We start from the raw sequence: 19,403 nt of genomic DNA, 5'->3' as shown, positions 1-19,403 counted from the left end.
TGTCATTTGTCGCAGCCACACTGAATGCTCAACCTGTCCGTCACTGTAATGTGGGTTGGTGCGATCAGAGAAGCTTTGTGAATGAGCATAAAGACGCACACAGCAAAAAAAACCAAGCGAATATGATACTTTAGTCTGGTTTATTGTGCACTCTGCTGGGTTCACTTGGGTGTACGCCATCTAGGCTAGTACATTTAGTCTTTTGGTCTTAAAGATGCATTATTCATTGTTTTATATTTACCATGGAGACAATGAGCATGTGTAATATAAAAGCTCCCCCGTAGGGACAATCCAGAATGACTCTACTCTATGGAGCGTTATGCATTTTAGCTTTTTACAGCTCACTGTTTTCTGGCTGGAAATCCTGCTCTCATCAACCCTGAATCCAGTCAGACCAAGTAGCTTTTAACGGCGAAAAGACAGTAGACTCCTTGCTGCGCACCAAACAGTCAGCACATGGCTGGTAAATAGCAAAAATAAGATACCTAGGGTGATGGTGGAGTCCAAAAACAGATCTCAAGTAGAGTGTCTATTCATCAACACAGCTTTATTGTTGCTCTGTGTCTGCTACACACAAAAAACAAACAATAATTACAGTTTTAAACAAATCCCACACTTACACTTCACCTGCTTAATAAGGCAAAAAGACACTTGCCGTTGTTGATAAGCTTATTGTCTGCTCTCTTATAAAATCATTATTCATTTACCAGAAGCAAATTGAATGGATTGCACTGAACCGTTCATCTAACACAGGAGATGTAGTTTTTGACAAAGCCGACCGCTTTGTGGTAAGATTATTGGAAGTCTTTGTGAGACAGGCAGAATTTGAGGTAGGCGGATTTACAAGGTTGCTCTTTCAAAAGTGGAAAACTGAGCGTGACAGAAGCCAACGACAGCAGTCCTGCGAGGAGAAGGAAGGCTTGGACAGCTTGGCAGCACTAATGCAAACAGCTGGACTTAAACCATTCACTAGGGAGATTTAAAAGAAGGGGACAATTCCATCACAAAAAGCGGTAATTGACGTGTTGTTCATGGTGTCTGCAGGGAAACAGTCTCTTGCATTCTTAAAAGACACAAAGCTAACAGATGGAGCCACAAACATCTCTCCAACCTCCCTGAAGGGTTTGATTTCCAATCATGACTCTGTGACTCAACATGGCAACACACTGATGGTATTGCTCTTTGCACTCATAGTTTTAAGATGCAGCATTGTGTTATACAGACAAATAAATCATTGTTTTATGAGTTAAACACACCAACAGTACACTTGATGCTGATGATATATGATAGACATGATATTTTTTCTACATTAAAATAGAATCTCATATGATGATTTTTCTGTTCGTTGTGGAGGAAGTGAAAAAAAGACCATCAAATAATATACTAAAGATAATTCAGACCAAGGTCTGTTTCATCCTGTAACATGCTCTCTTATGTTTGACTAGCTTGACTAGGCAGTTACAAATTGACTTTCAAAATCAAAGGTTAAAGAAACACTGACCTTTAAAGCTTAAATTGGGGAAGCCGAGTTAAAGGAACAATTCACCCAAACGTCATTATAAACTCAAGTGAAGTTTCATATTCCATAAAACATTTCTGGGCTTTCACAGCAAAATAGAGCTGCAGCATTCTCCTCAACAACTAATAGCAGCTTGGGACTTGTTTTTTTAAAAACATAAAAAAATAACAAGGGAAAAAAATGGTTCCATACAACTTGTCCAGGGCAGTCTTAGTCTGTGGATGTCCTGTTTTAAGTTTAAGAGAATGCTGCAACGCTATTTTGCTGTGAAGCCCCAGAAATGTTTTGTGGATTATGAAACTTTGGCCGTCTTTCCATCAGCATAGGGCTGAGTATATAAAGCCTGATTCATTTTTATTTATTTTTTTGCCCACCCAGCCCTGTCTCCTCAAATTCTGTAGCCACACACTGGGGATATGCTATGATTCTTGTTACTTTCACATAATGATTTCACATCAATCCTTCAATCTGCCAGACTGAATGTAAAGTTGAATATCCAAGCCAATATCTAAGGGTGTTGCACAAATGAAAATAATTGTTCAGGTGCAGGGAAATATGTCACAATGAGGGCTAAAAATAAGTCCAATATTAAAATGCAGTGAATATTGTGTTGTTTGTTTTGTGGACTTGTTTCTTGTTTCTACTATCTTCATTCACTCCTCATCACTGCTGCCTGAGGACGACCACAGAGCTCAAAATGTTTTGCTAATCTGTATGTCAGCTTGTCGCCGCTTACGTTCATTCTGTCAAATCTAAAGCAGCAGTGAAATAAAACACTCATTGTATCATGGGGGTTCCTCTGGCGAGCAAATCTGCTTCACAACTGCCTCTTTAACAGATCATTGAGGTAATCTTTACATACAGTATGGTCGACTGTTACAGAAACACTGGTCTGATAAGCAGAATATATGCTATATATGTCTTGTGCAGTAGGGAAGAAAAAAGAGCGATGGAAACAGATCAGCCAATTAAACTTCAGTAGCGTACAACAGTTGTTATCTGCAAATATCGGGGAAAATAATGAACCTTAAAATAAATGTTGTAACTGAATGTGTGTGAGATTTTGAAGAAATGCGCAACATAAACATGTTAATGTATACGTTAATTCAGGTGACAGACAACTTTTTCCAAATCCTTTGACATACTTACTATTGATCCACTTTGCATCAGGGTCATGTATTTGGAAGTCCTTTTGAAAGAGGTCATCCACCGTCAGCTGTGAACCGGTGGGCTTACCACCATCATCTACAGGGAGATAAAAAAAACACACACATTTAATATACCGTCAACAATTAATCAACCGTCAAAACAAAAAACATTAACTTGCATTAACTTCTTTTCTGAATATGTTAGTAATCTGTAAATACGGCTACAAAGGTTTAAGTACAATCACAGAGTAAATAAAAACCCACACAACTGTTAAATAACATGGTGATATAAGACAACTGAAGAATAAGTATCATTACTGCATCTTTATAAGGCATTTTTCATAAATGACTGGAAAACTGGAAGTTCAGTGACAATTTAAGCTGTAAATCCCCTCCAGATGTTGTCTTAAACTTCTTGTCTCACTTTTTATATCCTCATTATCATCTATTCTCTGCATGAACAACTGAAGTCTGGCTTGATTCACCCCAGACAGTGTCTGTGATTACCTGCTGTGTGCATCCAGTGTGCTCTGAATTAATACAAAAGCTAATTATGGCAGAACAAACTGAAGAGTTTGCAGCATACGTGCAAACTGTGAAACAGTACTGTGGACACGACTGAGGCTGAACACGGGAGCCTCACCTTTTGACAGCAGAACGATGGACAGTCCAATGAGTGAGAGCACCAACAGAATAACCAGCAGGGAGATGCCAATGCCCTTCCAGTTCCTATCTGGTCCAATAGGTCCAATGTCCTACACAACAAGAGAAAGAAATCATGTCAATAATAATGAATAATATAAATAATAATCTAAATATCAACACACAGTGATGCATCTTCCCCAACTGAGGTTTCTTTGAGCAAGACAAAAGCGACTCATGTAGGGGTTGAAAGCAGGTTGGGCAGATTTATTTAGTCGTATGAGTGATCGTTGAAGATTAATAAAAAGATTAATAAAAAATGCACAATGTCAGCTCATAGATCTGTGAATGAACCAGTGATTGTAAAGCATGTCCGAAGCAGCCGATCAATGGCCAGTGATGCCAATCAGTGGCAAGAAACTACAAGTCGGCCTAAACCAGAGTGGACAGTTCTGAATGCTGCCAAATCATCCAACTCCTCCTTAATGATCAATAGGAAATTCCAGAATCCTTTGATGTTAAAGGCTAAAACGAAGGTGATGTTTTGTTGACATTTCCTTCTGTGGCAAGAATGAATATAATACTTATCATTTATGTATACTCATTTGCGTTAAATCCCCTGAAATTAACAATAACAGTGTTTTCTTAATTCAGAATGAGCCTTTCAAGCTACAATACAGTCCTCAACTGAATCAGACATGTCGCCATGTTTCTACCGTAGCCCCAAAGGGACAAACTGAACACTGGATGTTGGAACGGGTTTCATGTTTCTCGCGGCCACCGTAGGAGAGTATGAGACATGGGGGGTGGTTAGTTGGTTGCTATTGCCAACCTCAACAACAGATGCCACTAAATGCTAACTACACACTCAACCTTTACTGCTATACTCAACACGTACATACATTTACCTGCACTACACACACAACAGCGCAGCTCTGTGGGCGCTAGCGAGCAAGCTAGCTAACATCGCCTAAATTAGCCATAACACAATGCCAGTTTAAATGCATATATCTTTCATAAAACTTAACAGTAACACAGTAAAGGCTATTCTTAAAATGTACTCACAAATTACCTTAAACAGGAGGAACAGTAGCTGGATAAGAAGGAGGTAAACATCAACCTCTCGGCTTCAGTTTGGCGCCTGCCCCCTACCGGAGCCCCGAGGCATTACCAACAGATCGACGAACAATCAAACCACACAGACATGGATCTGCTACATCATCTATCTGTTTTACTACCTGCGTATCACTGGCTTCACAGCCTTAACAGTAATCAGCTCTACTACACATTAACAACCAGACATACATCCACATGTCCTAAAAAGATATTAGTGTAATAAGGATGAATTAACTTAACTTTATAGAATTAAAAAATGTACCTGAAGATCAATTATTCATGTCTGCCTCATTCAGGTCATACCTCCAGCTGTTTTCTGTGTAAAGTCCCACTTTAAATCACTTATATGTGCACTGCATGTCTTTTTATTCATACTATAACATTATTTCTTAGTGTATTCATGTCTAGTATTGTGTGTTACTCTGCATTTTACTGTTTTGTTTTTTTTTTGCACTTCTGGTTTGATGCCATACTGCATTTTGTTGTCAGTGTAACTGCGATGTCAGCTATGTTAAATCTAGTCGAATGTAATCTATATAAAGAATATATATGACTTTACTTTCACAGACAAAGAAATGTATCTGATTCTTAACCTGGAACCTGCTGATATCTGAAACTGACTTCATATAAAAAAGGAGGGAAAAAACCTCATCTTGTTCTTGGTTCTACTTAATTGGTTTTCAACGTAATCCAATCAACCTGGATTACGTAGGAAAACCTGCTGTTCTTGGAACAAACCCTGAAGGTTGTGAAGTCGTAGCTGTTCTTACTGTGCCGAACTTGATGAAAGAACAGAACAATCCTCTGAAGACGAGGCCCATTTTTGGACGTATCTCAAACTCTTTATCTTCCCCGACATCAATTATGCAGCCTTATTTCATTTGCAGTGACAGAGCAGTGTTATAAATAAATCTATCATGCTTACAGCGCCCCGAGCTACTGAAATGCCGTCTGTGTATTTATGGATCTATTTGCTCTCCAAGTCTTTTAATTGGGAGGATGATTCAAAGATAAATATCCTGGAGCGGTGCCAGCTCCACCCTCCCCCCCTCCAGTTCTACTCCACATCTCCAGCCCTGCACCTCGTCCCTGCGGCGTCGCCAATATTAAAATTCTGGATGGCTCACAAGAGAAAAGTAATTTTCCACCGAGAAGACTTTTCCTCGGGTCTAGATTCAACATCATTTTCTTTGTGTTTTTATCTGTTTTGTTTAGCCTCATTAACTGGGGCGACCCTCATTACACGTCAGGGAACATTATTTGCTGTTGTGGTTTCTTCATCAGATGATACACTGAGCGTATAATATTTTTTTTATTTTCCTCCTAGTGTACATTTTCATGTGCAGGAGCTGAGTAAACCTTTGCATCCCCTGCTGTGGAAATGCACTACGAAGAGTTGTTTAAACGAATTTTCCATGAGAGAAATCCATCAAACTCCTCTATCTAAAATACAGAAGGGCCATTAAACTCGTGCTGCTTTTTTAAGATGCAAAGTCTTGGTCACACTGTTCATCAGCACCATGCAAGAAGGCTTCGTGGTAACAAGGCAGCACAGCAGAAACCAAATACAAGTGATACTCACATCTGCTAACCTGTCAAGAGGGGCAAAGTGTTTCCTCACACATGCTGTTCCTGACATTTTCTCTGTGACATCTACGTGATTTTGTGTCTGCTTAGATGCTCTCAACTATCTGTGGCATTGTGAGAGGCGCTGCTGTGACGATACACAGCTGCAGATGCTGAACTGTACAGAAAACAGGTCGCGAAGTGTGTTGAAATGTGAAGTGTGTTGTGGAGCAGCTGATCTCCGGCATAATCTCCATCAGAACTGAAGTCTTCATCCCCAGTGTCAAGAAAAATAAATCAGCAGGAACGTGCGCAGGGTATGTTCTGGATATCACAGGGAAACATGAGGAAAACCCAACCAGCTGGCAGACGGACTGTTCGAAAGTGAATAAACTTCAAACAGGAGTGGTTTTTGTGCAACTTCACACTTTGGCACAGAAAAAACTGAGCACAAATAATAGCGGCTGATCATTGTTACATTGTTACTTTCTAAATATCGAGGTTGAAAGCTTGAAGGCTGCTGGCTTCAGCTCTCGATGGCGCTCATTGTGTTTGAAACCAGTTACTTGCTGACCGCAGGAACAATTCAGCATATGTGCAAAACACAAAGGAACATTTTTAAACAGACAGACACAGATAATTAATCATACCAATTTATGTTCCTAACGTTCAGAATATAGGATAATAAATCTACCACATAATTCAGTTGGATAAAAACAAGACGCCATCCACTTCTCTGTGTCAGAGTTACACAAAAAGGGACTCAGACACAGAAAGCTTTAATGAAGCTGAAAGTCCAAATATGAAATGGAAAAATCCCAAATGTAAGCATCAAAAGGCACACAATAAAACAAAGGAGTAATCCAAGAACAAAACAAAGTGTAAACCACAAAGTACAAACCAGAATAGCACAAGGACACAGGCAGCAAGCGCAGGTCAAACATGGCGGTAAGGAGACGAACACAGGCGAACCGAAGAACACTGAGGGGAAAAACGCAGGAGTGACTGAATTATGGAACACAGGTCGGCAGGAGAAAAGAGTCAGAAAACCAGAAGCTGACAGGACGTGGAAAGTGAAACATGACACGTGAGGATAAATAAAACAGAAAACAACTAAACCCAAAACCCAAATCATGACATATTGAACCTTTACAACACACTCTTGTGACTGTTATGGATCATTCAGCAAACTGAATTCCATAAATTCAACTGTGTGTCCAGTTATTGTCACGTTCTCCTGAATTCAAGTGTTTTTATTTGTAACTCCCAGCAAGCATTTTGAATGATGTAAAAACCAGAGATCTGATCACGCTGCATAACCAGTCCTGCTTCATAAAGAACATATTTTGCATTCCCTCCTTTTGCTGTCAGTCAATATTATCTTTTACATCTTTGTGCTAATGTGACAGTTTGAATTCGGGATTGTGCTCAGCCATCTCAGTGTTAAGAGTATTTATCACTGTCGTACTCCATCACCCAGGAGACAAGAAGGAACCCTCTCTGCGTCTCAGATGGAGAAAATACATTGTTTCCACCGTTACTGACTGGATGTTCTGACTTAATGGGGTTATTTGGGGCAAAACGGCACCTGAAAAATACAGTTTAAGTGGCAACGAGTTATTATGGAATCAGTATTTATCTGTGTTAATAGATGGCCAAACAAAATCCTCAGCTGCTTCTGTTATTTTGCATTATAAGGTCAGTCGCTGGATAGAATATTTTTAAAATGTTGATTTAATTGCACTTGGCTAGAGAAGCTACAATGCGGGGATGGTGCCAGGCTTGCAATGTCAAGTGCCCCGATTGTGGGAAAACAACAATGCACATGCCCAAAAGCTTCTGGCATTCAAAGCTTATGGTATAAATTTGATGCCAAGTGGGGCTCGCTGCCTGTCGACATTTGCTCATAGTTGGCAGAAGTTAGCGCGCCTTTGAAAGAAGAGAGCGACTGCAGTTATTAAATTCAGCAAATCTAAAGACTGCTTTTTGAGGGAAAAACCTAAGTTTAGGCGCCTGGTTGCCGGATATTGTTAGAAACTGAACTGCTGGTAAAAATAATCACAGAAACAACGTAAGAGTGGTTCTGAAGGAAATTGCTTGTTTGTCAGAGAATTGGTTTCCTTTGCTCCCTGTGTGTGTTACTATTCCAGTTCAGCATTCAACACAATCTCACTCATGAAACTGATTGCGAAGCTAAACACTCTGGGCTTGAGACCTCCTCACAAACGGACCCCCGACGGTTCAGATTGGCAGTCAGACCTCCACTCAGCGCCGGGGCCCCGCAGGGCTGTGTGCTCAGCCCCCTCCTGTTCACACTGTACACCCATGACTGCACTCCCAGACATCGAGGGAACTCATCAAGGATATTGTGAAGTATGCAGACGCGGGGGTGACTCCGCCATCATCAGCCGCGTTATAAACAACTATGGAACTCCATATCAGGAGGAAGAGCGGTGCACGGAGAGCAATCTACTGCTCAACATCGGCAAAACCAACGACCTGAGTGTTGACTTTCAAAAAAACTGAGGCAAAGACACACACCTCTGTCAACATCAGTGGAGCAGGTGAAGAGTTTTGGGTTCAACGTCACACTAAAGGCCCCCACACATCGCCCAGACGTCCAACTGCCTTATCCGACCACTCTCCGACCACTCTGTTGCCTCTCGTCTGACCCGTTCGGCAAAAAAAGTTGCAATTAAACACACCGCCTCGACGTGCTGCCAGCTCCACAGTAGCATGTACGTTCTGCGCTTGCGCGAGATGCAATAAGCGGCTGGCTCGAGTGTTTAAAGACGCTGGACTGGAGGTTTATGCACACCACTCTCTTTAAAACAAAACTTAACTATTTCATACAAAAACAGCTGCATACTAAACATGCAGCGAGGCATTACTAAACGAACACAGATTAATTCGGCCTAAACGGACGTAATAACAGCTAGTCTCATGCCAATACTCCAAAACATGAAAACAAGAAATGACGGAACGGAATGTGTAGAAAACCAATGCGCAGACAGTATTCCGCCCCTCCCACACACCGCGCTGATTCGCTAGCACACCGCCAATCAGAGTTTCCAACGGCTCAGACGGCCGGCTGATCAGAAAACTCCAAAAGCTTCCAACACAGCTGAACACACCTCGTCCGAGTCTCTCCAAACGCTTCAGGGGTCCAACGGTTGGGCCGGTGTGTTCCTGCACAGAAAAGGCTTTACTTACTAAGGAAAGGCCCTCAGACAACTGTTGCAGAGGAGCAATAGGAAGCATCCTGACTGGAATAATGACAAACAAGCATTGTTCGTGCACGGCCCAGAATAGGAAGGCTCTACAGCGGGCGAATAAAGCCGCCCTGCTGCTGTCTGGTTAAAAAAAAAAACAGAACAGATGGATTTTCATCATGAGCATCAGGTCAAAGAGTGAGTACGCAGCAAATCTTTCAAAAGGTTTGCACTTAAAAATCGGTTTGATTCAACAATAACCTTGCCTTTAACAAAAGCCAGGGAAAACATTTCTACAAGTGCCTCCACTCGTATGAAACACATTATGTTTGACTTAACAAAAAACCATTTGAAGATCTGGGAACATCCTTGAAATGTAACATCACTGCATAGAAAAACTCAACAACAGTCGGTTTCATAACGGAGCAGTCAGAGTGCTGCAGGAGTGGGAAAGCTTGAAAGTGCCTTGAAAGATTGATGGGTTAAAAGTCAGGGCATGAAGTTAATCCCTTTGTGACTTCTTCTCTGTGGGCTTCAAAACAAGTTATACTCTGTTCTGTATGTCTCCACTTCAGGGTTTAAGCGTCTACAGCTCTGCACCACATGCCTCACTTCCGATGGCAAGGCCGGGCCAAACCTATAAAGAGGGTTCAGTGAGCTGAAAGGCTTTTGAAAACAAGTCTATAACAATTTACTGTCTAATTTCAACGTGTAGGTTGATTTTGATACTGGCAGACAAAACCCACACAACTGCTTCCCTCCTTAAAGATGCACTGCGTCGTTATAGGGAAGACATTTTAATCCGGAGAGAAAGATCTTCACTGACTGATATTTTAGGAATTAAAGGGATATTCCGGTGTAAGTTTAATCCATGGTCTAAATCACCGTGAAACTGTGTTAGACTCCCTCTCGAGAGATCAAGTTAGCAGACCGCTAATTTACGGAGTTTTATCAACCTCAGAAACGACCGCACGACAACAATACACTGCAGTAAATGGATCCAAATATAAACCGCCACCAAAAAGCCACAAATAATGCTCAGAACAGCACCAAACTTCAGCAACAGTACAAATAGGGTCTCAGCACATAGTCCGGGGCATCTAACCTCCGCTAGCTTAGCTGGATTTCTACTGAAAAGCTGACTAAATTTACCACTCTTCTGCAGCAGCTTCCTGTTGACGGGAAGTCCCGACGAGTCGATTACCGAGTGCAGTAGAGTTCCGCGGCTCATGGATGAAAATGTATGATTATGACTCCATGGAAAAGCAATCAAGGTTCATATGTGTCTTACCTGCCAGTTTATAACAGTTATTATCGAGAGCGGACAGGGAAAAGAACGGAATTGAGCATTTCTAACCGCACTCGGTAATCGGCGCGTCGGGACTTCCCCGACCCGGAAGCTGATGGAGGAGAGTTGAACTCTGTTTTTAGCTTCACAATATATGACTATGTGCTGAGACCCTATTTGTACTGTTGCTGAAGTTTGGTGCTGTTCTGAGCATTATTTGTGGCTTTGTGGTGGCGGTTTATATTTGGATCCATTTACTGCAGTGTATTGTTGTCGTGCGGTCATTTCTGAGGTTGATAAAACTCCGTAAATTAGCGGTCTGCTACCTTGATCTCTCGAGAGGGAGTCTCACACAATTTCACGGTGATTTAGACCATGGATTAAATTTACACCAGAATATCCCTTTAACAAACTAATCTTAATGAACACAATTTGAGTTTGAACGTCTTCTCTAAAACTACATCACGCCCCTTTAAGTTTTTGAATCACAGTTGCTGTAATCGCGGGGCTTTTGTGGATGTCAGATGAATACTGTGCCTTACTTTTCTTCCAGGAAGCTGAAGAGGCCAAACTACAACACCTCATTCAGTATCTTTACTTCACGTCTCCTCAGCTTCAACCCTGCCGCTCTGCGTCTTAACGTGACTGTGATAACGTGTACCCTGTGATTCTCAGTCATCCCGTTAAGCAGGATCAAGATGTTCCGAGTTAAACCAGCTGGTCTGCAGCTGCCTTTGACTTCAGAGTGCTTCCATGTGTCTGTGTAGACTCTGCTGAATCTCCAAATCCTTCTCCAGGTGATGCAAACTCATGTCAAGCTGCACCGAAGACAGACTCAGCGTGAGACACATCGTTCTCGCCATCACTCCGACTCAATCCATGAAAATAAAGTTACACTCTGTAGCTCTGACAAGCGTAACACTGCAGCTATATAAACCTGTCACTGTTTGTGAAGAGCATGCACTTTATATCCAGTGTTTACTTTTCGTTCAATAACGCTGTAAATAAAGGTGACGCTGATGTATTCTGCCAACACGCGACCCGGATCCACTCAGCTTGATTTCCAATCTTGAGTGGTCTCGAATGCCCCCTTTTCAGAGTGGTGTTGGCCTCCCCCGATATTCAACTTATTCAACCTGACTGAATTTAGCGGGCTCATCTGTTGACAATGACAGGCTAAAGAAATGGAGCGCCTCGATTCAATATTTCACTGAACACTTTGGCGGACGGGAGCAACATTTACATGATGAATTGGCAGAGCGAAATATTCTAATAAATATCCCAAAGGCTGAATTTGAGAGATAATATATCACCTAGCTTTGAGCGTGAGCCGGGACCACTTGACATTTCTGTCATATAAAAGCAGGGAGGAAGGCCGTGCTTCAGCGGTTATTCAGGACACTGAATATTAAGAGAAAGCGCGAGTGGGAGATGTCGTTTGGTTGCATAAAAAGGTTTGCGAGGTTGGTCTATGGACGTGGTAATCTCTGCGAAGGAACCAAGGGAGATAAAGCAGTCAGGTGCAGATCGAGCGGCGATGGATCATTACTCATCTCAGACAGAAACAGGGTCATCTAATGCATGCAGGTATAAGAGCAACACGGTTTTAAATCCCGAGCTGTGTTATTAATTCCACAGATCTAAACAGTCTGTATAATATGATGTTAGCATCTGTTGTAGACCAGGAAGAAGTCGGCTGGTGTCCTAAAATGATTAAAAACACGTCGATGAGCCACATTTTCAGTGAGCGACGTCTCAACACAGCAGCAAATGTGTCAATCAATCCGCTGCTGCAAATACATGCTGGAAATTTTCTTTGCATTATTATTTTTCTACATGTTGTTAGCATTAAAAACATAATTTGGTAGTGAGGGAGGAATAGCGTTTCACTAGCATATTTTGGATCTGATATTGCATCGTGTGTGATCACTAATTAAACTAAGATCTTGTAAAATGGTGTCTAAAAGTGTATTAGGATCTCCGATTTGGTTTGTAATTACGTTATAATTTGGTATAATAGTGTCTAAGTATAGTAGAATATATTTTAAGTAATAAGACTTTATATGCGGTTTCTAATTACAGCATAATTTGGGTAGGCTCTATGGTGTCTAATTACAGTATAACTTTTCTTGTTAACTGTCTAATTAAGGTTACATTATTTCTAGTTGTCTAATTTGATACAAAGTAAAGCCTGTTACATCTTATCAATGTACTGTAGGAAATGTTCTTAGGAAACTAGTCTTATTTCAAAATTATAAATCTCAGGTGTAAGACTAAGGTCTCATGTTTGTGACATTAGTGTTAGCTGTCACTGAGTTTCACGGATTTGTTGTTTGGTCAATATAATGTCAGAAAATGGTGAAAAATGTTGATCAGTTTTACCCCATTTTCTCAAGATGTCGTCCTTAAATGTCTTGTTTTGTCCACAACTCAGTAATATTCGGTTTACTGTCATAGAGGAGGAAAGAAACCAGAGAATATTCACATTTAAGAAGCTGAAATCAAAGAATTCTGAAGTTGCTTTTCTTTAAAAATGAATCAAAGTAGTTGGGGACTGATTTAAAAGTTGACAGTTGTTGTTTCTGTGCAGCTCTGCAGTCTGCTGAGTGCAGAGTTTGTGATGGACTAAAATATGTTTTGGACAAAGTCATGCATAAAGAAAACCAAAGTCAACATTTTGTTGAGTTGAGCATCGTTGACCTCAGTGTTTCCAGCAGTTAGTCACAAACTTCTGGAATCATCTGAATCCTCGCGTGCAGAAGCTCTCAGCTCGCTAACATTTCCTGGTTCTCTTCGCTGCTGCTGCAGTTTATTTTTGAGGATTTTCATTGATTGATCGATGCCTGGATGAAGCAGGACCAAGTTTGGATCAGCAGTCGTTCCTTGAATGTCCTCGAGTGGCCATCTAGTTTAAAGGGATATTCCGGTGTAAATTTAATCCATGGTCTAAATCACCGTGAAACTGTGTTAGACTACCTCTCGAGAGATCAAGTTTGCAGACCGCTAGCTAACGTAGTTTTAGCATCCTCAGAAACGACCGCACGACAACAATACACTGCAGTAAATATGTCCGAATATAAAACCGCCACCAAAAGCCACAAATAATGCTCAGAACAGCACCAAACTTCAGCAACATTAGAAACAGGGTCCCAGCAAACATTTCGAGGCATCAAACATTTGATATAGTTGCTGTATTTGTCGGAATAGATAAACAAATCTCACCACCAGAGGAGCTTTCCTTGTTGTGGGGAAGCCCTGTGAGTCGATTACTGAGTGCAGTAGAGTCCTGCAGTAATGATCATCATTGAGATGCGGGACTCTACTGCACTCGGTATATTTGGATCCATTTACTGCAATGTATTGTTGTCGTGCGGTCGTTTCTGAGGATGCTAAAACTACGTTAGCTAGCGATCTGCTAACTCTATCTCTCGAGAGGGAGTCTAACACAGTTTCACGGTGTGTTAGACCATAGATTAAACTTACACCGGAATATCCCTTTAACTCCATCACATCACTAGAGTGTCTCGCAGATTTAGGAGGGTTGAATCATTTTGATTGCAACTGTAAATGGGAAGAAAAACTGTAGCTCTCATCAGGGGGTTAATATGTTTCTCGGTCCAGAGGTGAATATTTTCCCACCGCTGCTGTGCATGAACTGGTATCTAGATAAAAGAACAACTTCAGGTGTGAACCTTCAGACTTTTCTCTTAAATTATCCAAAACACGTTGTTGTAGTGCAAATCAAAATAAATATTAAAGTAACGCTGCGATCCAAGTTTTTTGCAGAGCCTTGATACCGAGTGCGAAGCCCAGAGGCGTGTTTCTTCAGTATAACATACCTGAGTGGAGATACAGCAGGCTGCATCGCATTAGCACTGGAGGCTGAAGTGCTGCCTGCTCTCTGTGTTTCTGAGTGTGTTATCGAGCAGGCGCAGGCTGCCTGTATCGTAGAGTGGTGTGTGTGTGTGTGTGTGTGTGTGTGTGTGTGTGTGTGTGTTCCATACAGGAAGTAGGGCAAGGAGTTGAAGTGCATGACAGCGACTTAAGACTGCAAACTGTTTCTTCCGCTCTTTATCTCGGTGTCCTGCTTCTCTCTCCTGCTGCTGCTTTAATTCCGGTAAATCTTAATTCATGCAGGTTTACAATGAAGATGCCAGAAACTCTGTGTGCATACTGCAGAGTTGTGGTGAAAACGAATAAAAGGTGCCATGTCGGTAGGTTACAGCTGGTATATTAAATCAACACCTTCCATTCTCGTCTGCTCATCTCATTTTCAGGTTGTATCATCGGGGTTCTGAACTTCTCAGCCCGTGAAAGGTATAAAAATCTCACTTAAATCTTGCAGATTTAATTAATTCTGACTTTTCTTTCAAATGTTGCTGAACCCAAATGGATGCAATAAGATTTGTTAAAATGACTCCGTAACCTCGGGCCACAGACGGGAATAATACATCGAGGTGCACCTGAAGACTTCGCTTTTATATCTTATTCAATTTATTGTTGAGTCTTTCAGCTCAGGTTTGAAGATGTTAAATGGTATTCAATGTGGTGAAGGGCACGTTAAACACATACATGTCAGAAAAAGTCTGACTTTTCATTGAGTCTGAATCAGGATTTCATAACCAAGACATGAAACTTGAAATACCGTATTGACCTGAATATAGGAAGAGGTTTTTCACTAGCCCTTTTTACACAGCGTGATCTGCATTATCTCCGGAGCGGTGGTTCGCCAATTCTCCACCAATGGTAATTCACACAGAAAGCCGGCGCTGCGGCTCCTAAAAAGGCGTGACGGTACATGTCATGTTGATGACGTCGGTGTTTCCCAGGTGTCCCCCGTCAATCTAAACCCGCTGTTATAATGTGTAGTGATTGAGATATTGACCCACCAAACATCCTGGAAAGTGACAAAGTTACTTTTTTCGCACTAAATGACATAATTAATAATCACCATCAGTTAACAGGACGCTGTCTGACTCTGTCACTCGCAGGGAAGCTGTTTTCTGGGGCAAAGTTCCCTGAAGTCTCGGTCGGGAGATCTGACGGTCGCAGTGATTTATTTTCATCACAAACGCTGTGATGCTGAATTAAAGTTTGTTATTGAGAAACGAAAAGAAGCCATGCCCATTACCAGAGCTATCATCCAGCTGAAAGTCTTTTTTTTGGTAAGATTAGTCTTGAAAAGAGGGGTCGTCCTATATTCGGGTCAATACAGTACTGTAAGTGAGTAAACATTTTAGGGAAGTCGGGAATGATTACATTATACTGAACGACACTAACGAGAGAACTTTTATTCTCTTAAATCCAATACAGTAAATTCACAGCTGTAGTTACCACTGTAATGAGTATCTTTACTGTCAAGACTTTAAGTAAGGTTTGTTGTTTGTTGTTCACTATACAGTTTGTAAAGCCCACAGAGACAGAGTGAATGTGATTTCAGCTATATAAATACAATTTCAGTTTTACTTGTAATGGTTTACTTTTACTGCGATGTATTGCTACTTTTACTTAAATATTCCATTTCGGCTGGTAGGGGTCTCTCTATCCAAACAAAACAGACGTTTAGTGTTGTATAGGAGAGGTTCAGAGCCGGATCTTCTGGAGGAATAAACACCCAGAGTCACGTCAGATTCTAAAGAGATGTTTTCCGATGGGAGGAGAGCTCAGAATTCACTTTTGAACTTTTGGGATTAAAAGGTGGATTTATCTTCAGTCCTGTTTATCATCCTGACTGCAGCAGTGATCTGTGGAAGCGACCTTCAATGTCGGGTGTTTATGTTCGGATTTTTTGGTGAGAGTTGACCTGAAATCATAAAAACGGACACACAACCTCGACGTGTGCTGTTGGCTTTCTTACAGCTGAAAGGAAAGTAATCTGGCCGGTTTTATTCACTTTCACAAGTCTCTTTGGATTTCCTACCTCGCTCTCTGACTCTCTCCCAGAAGTCATAGCGACATGCGAGCAAATAAAACGCACCGTTACGTTGAGTAAACTTGTGGATTTTTGTGGTTTGAACATTGTTGGAAACATTTGGGAAAATGTAGACAACTCCCAGAAATTTTGATCCCAGAAGTCTTACAATCCGCATGTTAAAGTAAATAATAATAACCACTTTGCTGTGTAGTAATCTGCTTCTGACTAGAGATATCATGGAAAAGGAAAATGTCTTCACCATAAAGACGTTTTTTTTTTTTCTCTCTTCTACCTGTATCAGTAACACATTAGTGCCTTTAACCTGTCACATTTCATGGATCCGAGTCGATGTCCAGTATTTAACGCCGAGCGCTGTCGGTGCGCTCCAGCTCTCACCGTGAACAATCCAGAATATTAAGGAAAGAAAAACTCTCGGCCACATTTAATGAATTCATCTGACGGGTTATAGCAAAGTGAGTTTTCACGCGCAGGCGGCTTCTCCAGACTCATTTGCAGAGGTGAGCCGAGCCAAATTGAGGTCAGGAAAAAGGTAGTGGTGTTATCAGCCAATCCATCTCCTTTCAATGAGCTTTTTTAATTAAAAGAAAAGGAAAGTCGGTTAAAGGTAGTCTTCCCATTCTGGATGCCGGCTGGAACAGGACAGGACGGCAATTTCAGTGAAAGGCGATCATTGATTTATCTGCAGTGTTGCAATTAGTACAATTTTCTTTATGAAAATAAGGTCAGACAGAATGTTTTATCAGTTTGATAGGCAGTTCAATTAAAGGATTCTTCAGCCTGTCATATAAAGATTTTCTTTTTACAGTAAATCCAAAAGTTTCTGCAACATTTAGGCTCCAAATTATTAAAGACTTCTGTCTGTTCTTGTAAACAAACAGAGTCGCGTCTGCATTTGTTTTCTCACTCCAAAAAAAAAAGGATTGTGTGAAGTCCTGCGGCCCAACGAATAATTTAAATGAAGACATTACGTATTTAACAAGTAATACTGTTGAAAAAATAATTTGAAAAAGATATCTAATGGAACAGAACAACAGCTTCTCTCCCTAATAAAACAAACTGTGCTGCATAACATCCAAACTTTAGAGAAAAGTCTGCAAACTGTTCTGTCTCTCAAACATTTAACCTTTGGCTCGTCGTCTTAAGCTTTCCTCTATTCTTTGACTGTCAGACGACGTGTTAATACTTTTCTGAGTGCAAGAAATTCAGTGGTGATTAACTCTCATGGAGTCTTTAATCAACACAAGGTCACAACTAAGCGGTTCGTTGTAAATATTACACGCGATTCATCGTAAAGGCGGATAATAAGAAGTGACTGTATCAGAGTTTTAATTAAGCTTCTCTCGTGTATCGAGCTCTTCTAACAACCTTCCTGTGGTGTTTGCTTACTACGTGAACACACTCCAGGTCAGGTACGAGGTGTCAGGTTCACGTCCTTGCTCCAGATGTTGGAGAGAATCTTTATTACCATCCAGACGTTAAGGCCTTGACTTTGGAAATGTCGCCGAGGGCAGACACTCAATTTATCAAGCCTGGCAACAACACAAGTGTCATTTCAACCTTGAGCAATGACCAGATAAACCAAGATTCTAGTCCTTGAAATCAGATATTTTTTGTGGACCTTCAGTTAAGATTTCTGTCTTTTTTCAAGGTGAAGAACAGAGGGACATTTTACCTGAAGTTGACCAACTACACTCGACTAACTAGACTAACTAGACGATGATAAATTCAAGAGCCTTTTCATTTGTAACAGGTTAATCCAAAATCAATATCACATTCTCCACGGACTCAGACGAACATGGACGTCTCTCCTCTGCACAAACAGCAGGAAAGAAGTGGGTGGTGGTTGTGTCTGTTATTAAAAGATATGAACGCCTGGAAGGAAAGACCTCTGTGCCATCTTCCATATGGAAATTTTAAAAATACAAGGTTGATTTTGTTGGACTTTACACGCAGGGCTCAGACTTTAGCCCTCAACGCTACACTTTGATAACAAAGCTTCTTTTTATTGGCCCCTTTCCTTTAATCCACAGGAGCAAAATCTGCGTGGCAGCGGCACAGATAAATGTTTAAGGTTCTCCCAATTGAAAGTTTGATTGCTACTTTTTTGGGGGACTAGGATACGAAGGGTTAAACCAATTATACAGTCAGATATGTAGAGACACGTTCGCACTCGCAACTTGTCAAATTCAGCAGCTCGATCGGCGGACTTAAGCTTCAAACTGTGACGCTCTTCTCTCACTCTGCTATCAGCTGATGCATGTGAAGAGCTCCTCGGACAAGTTAGTAATAATACTCAATGTCCAGTTAAACATTCAAACCAGAACTTGCTTCTTTTGGACCGTTACTAAAGCTTTGGTTAGGTTTAGGTGTCAGAACTACTTGGTTATGTTTAGACATCCAAACTATTTGGTAAGGTTTAAAGTGAAACTCTCTCCAAAATGCAACCTAGGGTGTTTTTGTGAATGTACCCGAGTCAAACCTTCGTATAAAAGCATAATTACGACAGAAGAGGCACTTTTAAGATTTACCATATTTTCGCACTCATTTTCAATGGGAGTGCTACGGGCACTTTTACGCTAGCATCAAAGTCTCTATTTTTAAAACAGTAAGAAGTCTCGACACATCATGAAACTTTGCTCGTAGTATCACCAGGGTCTCTACACATGAACACGAGCATTGAGAACATTGTTTGTGTACACAGAGTTTACTAAAAAGAAGGTTTTTGAACGACTCACGTTAGCAGTAGCTTGTTCCTTTAGCTGTCGTCATGGCAGCCGAGAAGTGTAGATCTCAGAATGTGACGTAACCTGGAGGACAGTTTAAGGTGGAACTACTGTCTTCCAGCAACAACACAACGCGAGATCTCACGTGACCTTTCCCGGCTTTTGATTTAGTATGGTTTCTTATATGAGGCTCCTTTTTCAACTTCAAAGCCTATACTGTTTATACTGGTGATACTATGCGTTCCACCTTAACT

At 41.1% G+C, this 19,403-nt stretch overlaps 1 protein-coding gene across 1 annotated transcript in view; it reads right to left on the bottom strand.

The window, feature by feature from the left end:
- Positions 1–19,403, bottom strand: part of LOC115588442 (inactive dipeptidyl peptidase 10-like) — a 119,057-nt gene that overhangs the window by 52,222 nt on the left and 47,432 nt on the right. The window contains exons 2-3 of the mRNA XM_030429057.1: positions 3,311–3,422; positions 2,669–2,764 (exon numbers count right to left, since the gene is read on the bottom strand). Of these exons, the coding sequence (XP_030284917.1) occupies positions 2,669–2,764; positions 3,311–3,422 (208 nt within the window). The remainder of the gene's footprint in view (positions 1–2,668; positions 2,765–3,310; positions 3,423–19,403) is intronic.

This window comes from Sparus aurata, chromosome 9, assembly GCF_900880675.1.
Source record: "Sparus aurata chromosome 9, fSpaAur1.1, whole genome shotgun sequence".
Taxonomy (NCBI): domain Eukaryota; kingdom Metazoa; phylum Chordata; class Actinopteri; order Spariformes; family Sparidae; genus Sparus; species Sparus aurata.
Note: the sequence above shows the minus strand (reverse complement) of the source record. Positions and strands in the feature narration are given on the sequence as shown.